Source organism: Protopterus annectens, chromosome 1.part2 (genome assembly GCF_019279795.1).
Source record: "Protopterus annectens isolate FY-2018-M chromosome 1.part2, PAN1.0, whole genome shotgun sequence".
NCBI lineage: Eukaryota > Metazoa > Chordata > Ceratodontiformes > Protopteridae > Protopterus > Protopterus annectens.
The window spans coordinates 974,515,371-974,528,137 of NC_056727.1; the positions used below are offsets into that span (position 1 = coordinate 974,515,371).

Below are 12,767 nucleotides of genomic sequence, written 5' to 3' on the forward strand. Positions count from 1 at the left end.
TGTCAGGTCTGCGCCACCCGTGCCCCTGCTAATTACATATATCAACTCTGAGGTTGCACTACAGAGAGAAAAGGTCAAATTTCCTTATCCCCACTGTACTGTCATCTTGCACAAGAGCAAAACTGACACATTTGAGAAGCTGATTTTCAGTCAGCTGTGTGTGCTTCTTTTTGCATTCAACAAGTTGCTCTTCAACAACTTGTCTGTCAAGTGTGTGTGTTGTGTGTGTTTTTGTGCGTGTGAGTGTGTGTGTGTGTGTGTGTGTGTGTGTGTTGTGTGTGTGTGTGTGTGTGTGTGTGTTTATATATATATAGATATAGATATATTAGCACCATGCTCTTTATCATGGTCAAGACCTTGTTTGATATTCTGTTGCAAGAAGATTGGCCTTTTTTGTTATTTTATAGATGCACAGAAAGATAAAGAATGTAAAAAATACCTGCATTTTCTTGATGTTGAAGTCTTCTCCACCTAAGCCTATTCCACTACTAATTGCAACCATCTGTGGTTCCTTAAACTTAAAGAGGCATGGTTAGCCCTGGAGACTCTCCTATCAAACTTCAGAAGAGAAATCATGTGCCTTTAGCTTCCCCCTTTTTTAGAAGAGCAAATAAAGCCTAATATCATTTTCCTCCCAGGAACACCGCATTACACAAATTCTTTTTACTTCTTTATATTCAGGTAATAAAAACAAATAGGAGTCCTTGTTCATATCTCAGCCACAGTGATACAGCCTGAAGCCTTTCTGCATTTCATATTCTTTTCCATCTGTGCATGTCTACCATATCGCCTGCATGATCATTTAAGGAAATATGAAGATATTGTGCCTCTAGAGGAGAATAACTTTCTTCTGTTATGTAAAATAACGACTCTGATGCACAAAGGAATAAACCACAAAGCTTTAATCCAAGTGAAAGTGAAGCGCTTTTCGTCTACCTTGCCAAATTGGTAGACTTCATCAAACAAATCAGCTGTGCAGAACAAGAAAGTTAAATACTATTTTTAAAATAAGATTGAAATGACAACCAGCCTATGACAATTACAATACACAAAAGTCTAAATAACAAAGTAGCTTACTGGCCAAAGTAGTTTCAGGATGCTCCTCACTCTTAATACCCTACCAATTAATTAAACTATACATATAAAATACAGAATGTATAAAAATAGTCATAAAATTTATCTATAAGACTGTACAAATGCTTAAATATTGTTAAACATAATTTAACACAAATGACTTTTCAGTTTTAAAATACATGACAGTGAAGTAATTTCATTCAGACCTGGATCTGTGTAAGAATTTAATCTTAACTGCCATATTAATTCACACTTTTCTAATAAAAGTTGATAAGGGCCTCCTTTTAAAACTGGGGTGACTTGATCTATTACCCTAAATAAAAAACTGTGGGTGGGGTTTTCATTAAAATTCCTAGCCAGTGCATTTAAACTGTTTTTCTTTCTAATGTTGTATACATGTTTGTATATCCTATCTCTCAGCCTCTTGTCAGTCTTCCCTACGTAAAAAGCTGGGCATAGCTGGCAGGAGGCCAGGTACACCACTGCTTTGGAATTACAATTAAACCTACCCCTCGTCTGATATTTGATTTTGCACACACTGAAATTTGATCCTGTTGAAATAAATTTACAGTAGTTACATGATTCACATTTATAAGTACCCATTATTCTGTGTGAGATACTTACTTCTGCCTCCACAAAATTCTTTAAATTCCTACCTCTTTTAAAAATTAAAGTCGGGCAATTGCCCAACTTATCAATTAACCCCTTCTCAAAATACAGTAGGTTCCATTTTCTGTCCAGGATCCATCTCAAATCACTCGCTTCTAAATTATACATTGTAATAAAGTTCCTTTTGAATTCTTTACGTGCACTAGTAGCCATTGAGCATGATTCAACTTTTCCTAGTTCTACATTCGCAAGAGTCGATTTTTCATTAACAGGGCTAGAGTGTACAATACTAACTCTCTGTTCACCAGTGAGGATGGGTTGATAAAAACCTGTACTTCTTTTAGTTTGTACCTCACTTATTATTTCAAGTGCTAAATATTCAGGATGACCACGACTGATAAACATGTTTTTTAAAATCTCACATTCATCCAAAAAACTGACCATATCAATTGTCATTCTTGCAGCTCTAACTAGTTGGCCTTTGAGCACAGATCTCTTCTGATGTGGGGGATGGCAACTAGTGTAATGTGCAAAAAAAGGAGACAGAGCCAGCAAAGCAGTGACAATGAATATATTAAATATATAGATATTATAACATATTGAACAGCAAACAGACCGGTTTCGGCCAGAAACAAACACAGCCTTCGTCAGTGTACAAATAATAAAATGTCAGAGCTGTTTAAATAGAATGAGCTGACAGTCTATTGGATGGTGACTAGAGATGCTCATTAAGTCCAGGTGGGAACAACCCACCCAGTTTAATAATCCACTTCTTCTCTTTGGCATTAAGAATGGAATGCCAACCAGTTTTATTGATTCGATTACCAAACACCATATCAATAATTATAAACCTAAATTTGGCTGAAGAATGTACCAAATGATGCTTGTAAAGAGCATTGTGTAATCTCTTTTGTTTAATATTGCTGATATGTTCTGATATACGTATTTTCAGGGGTCGTGATGTTTGGCCCACATAGAAAGAACCACAACTGCACGTAGCCAGATAAATAATCCAATCACTACTGCAGTTGGAAAAAAAGGTAAGATCAAACACAGTTGGACAATTCCTACTTGTAAAATGTTTAGATTTGTCAATATACTGACAATTCGTGCACTGACCACATGGGAAACAGCCTCGTAAGGGTTCCCCTGATAATGTTGTTTGTGTAAAAAAGTTAGACCTAGAATCACTATGTTTGTAGTGATTAAAAAAAGCGTTTACATTTTTCCCTTTTCTGTATGAGAAGAGACATTGGTCTGGAATAATATTAACAAGATCCGGATCACATTGGAGAATATTCCACTGTCTATGTACACTATAAACAAGGCGATCAGAATTCCTGGCATATGTTGTCATAAATCTAAGTGGTTGGGGTAGATCATTGGTCTGCTCTCTGTATACTAGCAAATCAGATCTAGGCATGTTGTTAACCTGATGACTGGCAGCTAAAATAGTGCCCAGTTTGTAACCCCTATCCTTGAACCTATTAGTCAAGTCTACTTTATTCCTGCAAAATGTAGCATCTTCTGAACAGATACGTTTGGCCCGAATTAATTGTGACTTTGGAATATTACGTGCCACATAGGGGGTGTGAAAGCTGGATGCATGTAGAATAGAGTTATATTGTGGGAATTTCCTGTACACCTCTGTACCAAGTGTGTGATCTGGTAACCTATTAATAAGTACATCCAAAAATGTTATAGTATCAATATCATGGTGTGCAGTAAAATATAATCCCCAGTCATTGTTATTCAGATATGAAATGAAATCCGTCAGCCCAGATTCATCCCCTGCAGATTTTATGCAGATCTCTTTATGGCATATGTAGAGAATCATATTATCTATGATACACAGACTAACTTATTTTTGCCTTACATTGACATATGGAGATGTTACCTGGATGACGTATGGATGGTATGGAGGGGGGATGAATCTGGGCTGATGGATTTCATTTCATATCTGAATAACAATGACTGGGGATTATATTTTACTGCACACCATGATATTGATACTATAACATTTTTGGATGTATTTATTAATAGGTTACCAGATCACACACTTGGTACAGAGGTGTACAGGAAATTCCCACAATATAACTCTAGTCTACATGCATCCAGCTTTCACCCCCCCCCCCCCCATGTGGCACGTAATATTCCAAAGTCACAATTCATTCGGGCCAAACGTATCTGTTCAGAAGATGCTACATTTTGCAGGAATAAAGTAGACTTGACTAATAGGTTCAAGGATAGGGGTTACAAACTGAGCACTATTTTAGCTGCCAGTCATCAGGTTAACAACATGCCTAGATCTGATTTGCTAGTATACAGAGAGCAGACCAATGATCTACCCCAACCACTTAGATTTACGACAACATATGCCAGGAATTCTGATCATCTTGTTTATAGTGTACATAGACACTGGAATACTCTCCAATGTGATCCAGATCTTGTTAATATTATTCCAGACCGATGTCTCTTCTCATACAGAAAAGGGAAAAATTTAAACGCTTTTTTTAATCACTACAAACATAGTGATTCTAGGTCTAACTTTTTTACACAAACAACATTATCAGGGGAACCCTTACGAGGCTGTTTCCCATGTGGTCAGTGCACGAATTGTCAGTATATTGACAAATCTAAACATTTTACAAGTAGGAATTGTCCAACTGTGTTTGATCTTACCTTTTTTTCCAACTGCAGTAGTGATTGAATTATTTATCTGGCTACGTGCAGTTGTGGTTCTTTCTATGTGGGCCAAACATCACGACCCCTGAAAATACGTATATCAGAACATATCAGCAATATTAAACAAAAGAGATTACACAATGCTCTTTACAAGCATCATTTGGTACATTCTTCAGCCAAATTTAGGTTTATAATTATTGATATGGTGTTTGGTAATCGGATCAATAAAACTAGTTGGCATTCCATTCTTAATGCCAAAGAGAAGAAGTGGATTATTAAACTGGGTAGGTTGTTCCCACCTGGACTTAATGAGCATCTCTAGTCACCATCTAATAGACTGTCAGCTCATTCTATTTAAACAGCTCTGACATTTTATTATTTGTACACTGACGAAGGCTGTGTTTGTTTCCGGCCGAAACCGGTCTGTTTGCTGTTCAATATGTTATAATATCTATATATTTAATATATTCATTGTCACTGCTTTGCTGGCTCTGTCTCCTTATTTTGCCAATTGTGTCATGTCTGAGCCGGGCAATTGCTTCCGTGCAGGAGGACTCGTTTTTGTGTTAAACTAGTGTAATGCAACATAGTGTTCGAATAAGTGCTCTTACAGTGAATTCTAGCAACATACCGATTCTCGCCCTCTTCTTTCCTTAAATCCACATCTAAATAGGTGATTGCCTTTTCGTGAACTGAAAAAGTGAAATTCAAAAATGGTGTACTGTCATTTAAGTGCTGTATGAACTCTAGCACCATCCACAGAACCATTGAACATAAGAAAAGCATTGTCCAAAAATCTGGTATACAGCTTTACCTTCTCCATCAACTTATTGTCACAAAAGATTGTCTGGTGCTCCCACATGAAATTGGTATTGACTGGGTTCTTGAAAGTTTGTTACATCATGGGGCTGAGCGAAAGGAGATTAGATTATTTCAGGAGTTAATGGGCATCATTTTAAAAAATAACTATGTAATGTTCAACAACAATATTTACAAACAAGTAGTGGGAGTAGCCATGGGGTCACCATGTGGAGGGAGCTATGCTAACCTAGTAATGGCTCAGTGGGAACACCAGACAATTTTTTGTGACAATAGGTTAATGGAGAAGGTAAAGCTGTATACCAGATTTTTGGACGATGTTTTTCTTATGTTCAATGGTTCTGTGGATGATGCTAGAGTTCATACAGCACTTGAATGACAGTACACCATTTTTGAATTTCACTTTTTCAGTTCACGAAAAGGCAATCACCTATTTAGATGTGGATTTAAGGAAAGAAAAGGGTGTGAATCGGTATGTAGCTAGAATTCACCGTAAGAGCACTTATTCGAACACTATGTTACATTACACTAGTTGCCATCCCCCACATCAGAAAAGATCTGTGCTCAAAGGCCAACTAGTTAGAGCTGCAAGAATGACAACTGATATGGTCAGTTTTTTGGATGAATGTGAGATTTTAAAAAAACATGTTTATCAGTCGTGGTCATCCTGAATATTTAGCACTTGAACTAATAAGTGAGGTACAAACTAAAAGAAGTACAGGTTTTTATCGACACATCCTCACTGGTGAAAAGAGAGTTAGTATTGTACACTCTAGCCCTGTTAATGAACCATCGACTCTTGCGAATGTAGAACTAGGAGAAGTTGAACCATGCTCAATGGCTACTAGTGCACATAAAGAATTCAAAAGGAGCTTTATTACGGTGTATAATTTAGAAGCGAGTGATTTGAGATGGATCCTGGACAGAAATTGGAACCTACTGTATTTTGAGAAGGGGTTAATTGAGAAGTTGGGCAATTGCCCGACTTTAATTTTTAAAAGAGTTAGGAATTTAAAGAATTTTGTGGAGGCAGAAGTAAGTATCTCACACAGAATAATGGGTACTTATAAATGTGAATCATGTAACTACTGTAAATTTATTTCAACAGGATCAAATTTCATTGTGGGTAAAATCAAATATCAGACGAGGGGTAGGTTTAATTGTAATTCCAAAGCAGTGGTGTACCTGGCCTCCTGCCAGCTATGCCCTGCGTTTTACATAGGGAAGACTGACAGGAGGCTGAGAGATAGGATATACGAACATGTATACAACATTAGAAAGAAAAACAGTTTAAATGCACTGGCTAGGAATTGTAATGAAAACCCCACCCACAGTTTTTTGTTTAGGGTAATAGATCAAGTTACCCTAGTTTTAAAAGGAGGCCCTTATCAACTTTTATTAGAAAAGTGTGAATTAATATGGCAGTTAAGATTAACTTTTTACACAGATCCAGGTTTGAATGAAATTACTTCACTATCATGTATTTTAAAACTGAAAAGTCTTTTGCGTTAAATTATGTTTAACAATATTTAAGCATTTGTACAGTGTTATAGATAAACGTTATGACTATTTTTATACATTCTGTATTTTATATGTATAGTTTAATTAATAGGTAGGATATTAAGAGTGAGGAGCGTCCTGAAACTACTTTGGCCAGTAAGCTACTTTGTTATTTAGACTTTTGTGTATTGTAATTGTCATAGGTTGGTTGTCATGTCAATCTTATTTTAAAAATAGTATTTAACTTTCTTGTTCTGCACAGCTGATTTGTCTGATGAAGTCTACCTATTTGGCAAGGTAGATGAAAAGCGCTTCACTTTCACTTGGATTAAAGCTTTGTGATTTATTCCTTTGTGCATTGGAGCCGTTATTTGATTTATTTTGTTTGTTTGGTTCGTGGTTATTGCTTAGTTTCTTCTGTTATGTGTTCCTTTCTGTATGTACTGTGATGTTTCAAAGAGCACATGTTCTCCTTTGCACATTCCCCTACTCATTGAAAGTACAAGATAGTCATTGACTTTAACAAAAGTGGTGCATTTCAGGTTTGTTATTTTCCATCCTTCTGGAATAATCTACATTTATTTACTTAGTTAATTAGTTATGTATGTATGTATTACATTTGTTAACCAGGAATGTCAAACTGAGTAGTTCCATTGTCAATGGTGTGTTCAGAGAAAACCTGTACTACACTGTAACAACTCAGAGAACGTCAGTACAAAGTATATTAGCAGCAAAGAAATATTAACATCATGCAGCAAACCAAATAATATTGATAAAGAAGACATATTTATAAAACTGTTCTTGACTCTAATTATGCTGGATAAACACTTTTTTATAGTGAGCTAAACTAATCTATTAATAAGACTGCATTCCAAATAGACTACAGTATGCAATGACTGCTTATTTTGTGAACTTTAATTAATGTATGCATTAAAAGTGCTCATATATTTAAGTCTAAGCATTATGCATCATACAAAAAAGCAAGATAGTGAGAGGCAAGTTCCATACAACAAACAACAAAATCTACAATGCATAAATATATACCAAATACATCAAAAGTTTAGTCATCTAAAAGTGATGAAAAAACTCTGCAATTGTTAAGAAGACATTCCTAACAAATAAAACAAATTTTGTCCTAAAAACTTCTCAGATTCACCCACTCAAATATGGAATAGCTGATTCCACAGGACTGGGTCAAGATAAGGAAATAACTTTCTGCCTGGTGTCTCTAGCTTGCCTTATGGAATAACCAGGAGCCTCTGCCCCAAAGGCCCGAGATATTTAAATGGGACATGAGTCTGAGTAACTCCAAGAGGTAAACAGGAACCAGATTGTGAAAAACACAATAGGTGAGGGTCAAGAACGTAATTACACATCTGGCAGTGACTGGTAAAAAGTAAAGATCTCACAGTAATGTAATTATTTGCCTGTTTTGATATGTCAGAGTCAGTAATCTGGCATTGAAGTTTTGCACCTGCTACAGTCATGTCAAACCACTATCCATAAACCTGAGGTAAAACACACTACAGTAATCCAGATGGGGAAATACTTTTATAATGCAGAAGTAATTTTAGTGAATATAAAACACTTTATTATTTGAATTTATAAACTGTTTTTCTGGACATGTAAAATTTCATTTTCTAAATGCAGAAGTAATTTTGCATATTGTGAAGTATTCTGCACTTTGAACTGTTCTGAGACTTGTCCTGCGACCTTTGTTCTTGGGTCTTGTTATAGTATCAGTATAACAGTGCCCGGTAGAATGCTTGCCTTCAGGCATTGTTAATGGCTTCACTCCAATATTTCTTTGTAACATACAGGCTTTAGTGTCCTTACATAGAAGCCACGTTCCTGCCTTCTTTTGTTTTTCTAATAGTCTAGTTAATACTTCATTAGATGCCAATGATTTTTTTTCTTGTAGAAAATTGTATTTTTGTCAGTGACTACTGCAGATTTTTTTTGTGTCTACTTTACTTTTCATCTTTTATTTTTCTTGTTGTTTTGTAGGAGTCTAAGATCGATCTATTGGATTCCAAGGAAGACATAAAAAAGAAGATTAAAAAGAGCTTTTGTGAACCAGGAAATGTGGAAAATAATGGAATCTTGTCCTTTGTTAAGCATGTATTCTTTCCTCTAAATTCTGGTAAGATGTTCACATACAATTAGCTTTAGGATGAGAGCAATAATAAAAATGTATTTATTTATTTATGTATTTATTTTCAGCAGTGAGAATCACTCATATTAAGTCAGGCTACTTTTTGCTGGAGAAAAGCCCCCAACCCCCTGTCATGAGGCTCTTCCCTCTTGTCATGAGGCTTTTCCCCTACATCCCATTCTTTAAATAATCTGTCTCTGAGGCCGCACTAACTCAAAGAAATTATATTTAGAGATAAACTCTATGTATTCAGGCAACTTACACACAAATATTCAACTGATCCACAAGCAGATGGAATGAGAGCAATTGAAAGACATGTTTCAGATATACCTAATGAAACAGATAACCACAGTGGTGTGCCCATTTCTCCTTTCCCATTACAATTTCTAAGCACTCTTCCAAGACTATGTCTTTAAAACACACCATCAGCTCAACAGCACAGTCACTTGCAATGCTAGTTATAGTTCTGCTTCTTACATGCTAAGGCAGTAATATGTTTATTTTTCTTGCTCAGAGTCAGATAATGACCCTAACACTTTCGCTACTGACAATTTTCAAGATGGCTGTGCCCCTATGATTGACCCCTTTTGGTTATTTCTGCTTCCTAGCTTTGCTAGGTTGAGTCTCCAAACTGATTTGGCATAGTCTTATGAAATTATTAGGGAATTAAACTGGAAATGTCCCTATTCAAAATGTATAGGTTCATAGGTGTACACTAGGCTAACAACCACAAGGGTCTTTTTAAGTCTAGCCATGCATTCCAAATCTCTGACAAATTCTGTACCCTTGATAAATATAAACAGGGGCTTGGGAGATGAAACATTTACAAGCAGGGGCCTGGGAGATGAACTATTTACAGGCGGCCTGTGTATATTACAGACATAGGTGCCAAAATAGGGATAAATTTCATGTTCCCCAGCCAATTGTCCACGTTACACTTGAATTGGATTAGGGTGGAACTCTGCTTCACATATATGGTGAGCCTGTTCCAGAGAAGGGTTAGTCTCTGGCATACATACCTGTCTCTCTAGCTGGTCCTATTTATGTCACAAGCAAGGTTTAGGTCTTTAGAATGGATAATTCTGGTGCTGTTTGTTTTGTGGATATGCAGGAGGTCCATCAGAGTGGGGTCTGACAATGCTCTGTATGCCAGGAACAGGTCTCCCCTCAACAGCATGTAGGAAACAGAATACAGGGATAGTGCCCTGAGGAGATCTGCACAGGACATGTTACTTTTATTCTTCTTTACTTTATTCTTTTTGTGAGGAACCTCTGTGGACATTCCAGTTGTTGGATATGCCTGGTTAGGTACATACCAAAGGGGGCATTGTACACAATAATAGGCTTGATGTATGCCGAATAAAGTGGAGCAATGACTTCCTTAGACCTATATGCCATACATTTGTTTATAAGTTGCATAACATAAATGATTTCCTCACTACTCTAGACACATGATGGTTAAAGGCTAGATTACTGTGTATGTGTATCCCCAAGTCCCTGTCTACTGGGTCAGCTCTTAGGTATGTGTTGTCAATACGATAGTTATCAGGGGTGGATGACTTCCCGAAGGGTACTATTATGCATTTCTTGGAATTTAGTTTTAGCCCATGGCTCTGACACCAGTTATTTGTTTGTGTCAGCCCTTTCTGGAGAACATTTGTGTCAGTGGAGGATTCTATGAATACTCCTAATTTGCAATCATATGCAAATTTAGTCAGCCAGTGGCCATTGACATTGTCCTTGACTTCAGAGAAGTAAATGCTAAAAAGGAGGGTTCCAGGACTGATCCCTGAGGGACATCACTTATGACTGGCCTCTTTGTAGAGGTAGACTCCCCAGTTCTGACTTTCTGGATCCTGTCTGTGAACCAGATGGCTATCCACCAGTTGAAGTAAGGGTTTATATCTAACTTACTGAGATTGTCAACAATCCCCAAGTGGGGTATTGTGTCATATGCCTTGGCCAGGTCAAGGTCGGTAGTGTAAATAATTTTGCTCTCATTCACTGTTTTGGCGATGTTCTCTAAGAAATCCACCAGGTTGAGTAGGCATGACCTGCCCTTGATGAAACCAGTTTGGGTTGGGTCCAGTATCTGGAAGTTTCCTATGTCATTATCGATCATTTCCATGATAAATCTTTCCATGGCTTTGCATATGAGGCAAGTCAGACATATGGGTCTGTAGTTTCCAGGGTCTGTAGATGGCCCACCTTTGTGCAGAAGGAAGACTGTTGCTGTTCTCCATTTGTAAGGCATGAAGCCTGTTTGGAGGCTACAGTTAAATAGCAATTCCAGAAGGCCTGATAGGTCAAGTTTCATGCTATTTAGAAGGCATCCTGGGATATTGTCTGGGCCCATTGATGCAGTGTTCTTGGCCACCTACCAGTGCCAGATGAGGAGCTGTTGGAGGAAATGGCTCCAGGGTAAGACCATGTGAGACAGAGGTGGGTACAATACTCTGTGGTACTGGCAAGGAGATATTAGCTGGCCCACAACTGTGAGCCAGGTTAGATGCAACAAAGATTAAAACTGATATATGTAATACTACAACCAGTCTGTATTGTACAGTGCATTAACTAACCATGCCGTGCATCAGACAACACCTACCCATATAACACAGCAGCGAAAACAAATAACAGTTGTCATCATACATTCAGGTGAGGAGAGGCATAGTGATAGGAATCAGCAATATGGACAGCAATAGGTGGGAACTAAGGATGTAGGAGGGAGTGTGCGATATGACAGGAGACTGGGGGAGCCAGGTGTACTGTGTAATAATGGGATACTGTTTCATGAGGAGTAGCTGCATAGCAGTAGTGTGTATGTTTGTGTGTGTGTGTGTGTGTGTGTGTGTGTGTGTGTGTGTGTGTGTGTGTGTGTGTGTGTTTTGTATGAGTCCTCAGGTGGGAATGATGTAGACTGTAAATATCCCGACCATAGGTGCATCCACTTCAAGGAATAGCACTGGCACCATCACTCATCGACAAGGACAAAGATGAACCATAATACCATGACATTTTGTCTGTGCCACCTACCTGACCACAATGCAGGCCATAACTGTGTGGGTGGACATGCCGCTCCATACCAGGCACACCACCATTGAGTGGTGTAGAAAAGGTAGATGTACATGACCTTGACTTACCTACCCTGGGGGGGTTGCCCACAGTGGGGGAAGATCAGCAGTGGCTATGGGAACAGCATCAGCCCTGGTGTGTAAAAGCAGACCACCTTATGGCAGCAGTAAGTGTACCCATGGGTTTGTCAAACACACCAGTGGCAATGCATTTACATAGGTCATCCTGTAGGCCATGCAATACACCTGTCACCTCTGCTATGGGGTGATGGTATCTGTCTGCACCTAGATGACAGTTCTGCATATCCATTGAGTAATGCCTATTGTGACACCAATTTCAGGAAATCAGCAGGATCCACAGCAGTGGCAGCCACTGGTCTGCTAATGCAGATCCTGTCTTTATACACTGTGGAGATGCACTGCATACTACAGGTGCATGGGCAGGGAACTAGGGTGCTCCCTGAATAGGGTGCCAGGAATGACTTGTCCCACCATAGGCTCTACAGAGCTGGAGAGGCGAGGAGGTTCCACAATGGCCAGAGCTGTGTAGGTGGATATTGGTGGTATTGTGTCTTCAAGAAAAAGGTGAACCAGTGTGAAGTGGAGAATACAACCAAAAGCAGCTTCAAGCAAGAAAAAGTACTACTCCACACCATCAAAAACTTTTAATAAAATGACAAAGTTTTCGGATAAAACTATTCTACCAAAATGTACATATACCAAACTTTACTTAGGTAAACAGTAGATATAAAGGAATATGAATGGATTATTCGATTAGAAGAAGATAAATATCCAGGTCTTAATAAACAGGTTACATTAAAACCAGTTCTGAAGCTTAAACAATGAAAAGTGAA

At 38.0% G+C, this 12,767-nt stretch overlaps 1 protein-coding gene across 2 annotated transcripts in view; it reads left to right on the forward strand.

Moving 5' to 3' along the window:
• The window catches only part of LOC122792485 (tyrosine--tRNA ligase, cytoplasmic-like), a 212,499-nt gene that overhangs the window by 152,440 nt on the left and 47,292 nt on the right, over positions 1–12,767 (forward strand). For both annotated transcript variants that reach the window (XM_044060257.1, XM_044060258.1), the window contains exon 8: positions 8,695–8,830. In XM_044060257.1, the coding sequence (XP_043916192.1) occupies positions 8,695–8,830 (136 nt within the window). The remainder of the gene's footprint in view (positions 1–8,694; positions 8,831–12,767) is intronic.